The sequence below is a fragment of the Caenorhabditis briggsae genome, assembly GCF_000004555.2.
Source record: "Caenorhabditis briggsae complete genome, chrI, whole genome shotgun sequence".
NCBI lineage: Eukaryota > Metazoa > Nematoda > Chromadorea > Rhabditida > Rhabditidae > Caenorhabditis > Caenorhabditis briggsae.
Window position 1 is genome coordinate 14491429 of NC_013489.2, and position 1265 is coordinate 14492693.

General features: G+C 40.9%; 1 protein-coding gene across 1 annotated transcript in view; it reads left to right on the forward strand.

The window, feature by feature from the left end:
* The window catches only part of CBG08025, a gene marked incomplete at both ends in the record, with an annotated part of 5671 nt that overhangs the window by 1491 nt on the left and 2915 nt on the right, over window positions 1–1265 (forward strand). The window contains one exon of the mRNA XM_045241539.1: window positions 375–827. Within this exon, the coding sequence (XP_045093638.1) occupies window positions 375–827 (453 nt within the window). The remainder of the gene's footprint in view (window positions 1–374; window positions 828–1265) is intronic.

The window sequence follows — 1265 nt, forward strand, 5'->3', positions numbered from 1 at the left end:
TGAGCCTAAGCGACTATAAACTACAAAACGCTCTAAGCCTCAGTAAAATCTCATTTTCATCCGTTTTTAGTGATATTTGGCTCAAAAGTTTCAGAATTTGATAATTTAAACATTCTTTGAGGCTAAGAGACTACAAACTATAATTTTTCTAAGCCTCAGTAAAATTTTCAACTAGCTGGTTTCCAGCCGTTTTTTTTCCAAATTTTCTGCAATTTTTCGGTAAGTTTGGCTCACGGAAACATTGTAGTTTGTAGCCTAAGCCTCAGTAAAACGTCTAAGCTCCCTAACTCGACTCATTCTTAGCCGATTTTGATGATTTTTCCAAGAATCCAACCGTTTTTTCGAAATTTAAGCCAATTTTTCGCTCTTTCCAGGTCTCCGAAACCGAATGGAACACTTGGAAATGCATCAACGATCAGTGCTTCGGCGAGCTCCGCACCGTTCCAGACTTCTCGAATATTGAAATCGCGCGGGAACACGTGGAATCCTGTCCATCAGATGAAACGCAAATTGTCATCAGACTCGGCGTCTACGATGCACGTCTTCTGGCAGAATTCACCGAGACGAGTCTTCCAGAACTCTATGAAAATGTTAAAGAAAAAGTGAAAGGAGATTTTCCGGAAATCGACAAAGAGCTATTTCCATCGTTTCTAGCGATTAACGACACACTTAAAGATCATCGCCATAATCGAATTTATCGGAAACGATTTGAGATGCAAAAGTTCAAGGATAAACAGAGGAAATTGAATATGACAGCTGATGAGGTGCTGTACGCGGAGAACGGGTGTGGATTGATCAAGGCGAGAAGGACCAAACCTTTTCCGTTGGTGAGTTTTGAAAATAAGGGAAATTCTGCTTATTTCTGGTGGAAAAAAGGCTAAAAATGAGTCGAGTTAGGGCGCCTTGAAGTTTTACTGAGGCTCAGACTACAAACTACAATGTTATCGTGAGCCTCAGCAAAAATGGAGCGCGGTGGATCCCTCAGGCTTTCACTGAGGCTTAGAGGAAAGCTGTAGTTTGTAGTCACTTAGCTTCCGGAAACGCGCATTCTGTTTTACTGAGGCTAATGGGCTACAAACTACAATTTTCCTAAGCCTCAGTAAAAACTTTAAACTCGACTCTCTTCCAACCGATTTCAATGTTTTTAGCGAAAAATTTTCGAATTTTTTTGTAGTTTGTAGTCACTTCATTTCAGTCTCTCTGCCCTGAATGCAACGATCAAATCATCTCGACAAGCCTCCCGTCACAGGATCAATTGATTTCGC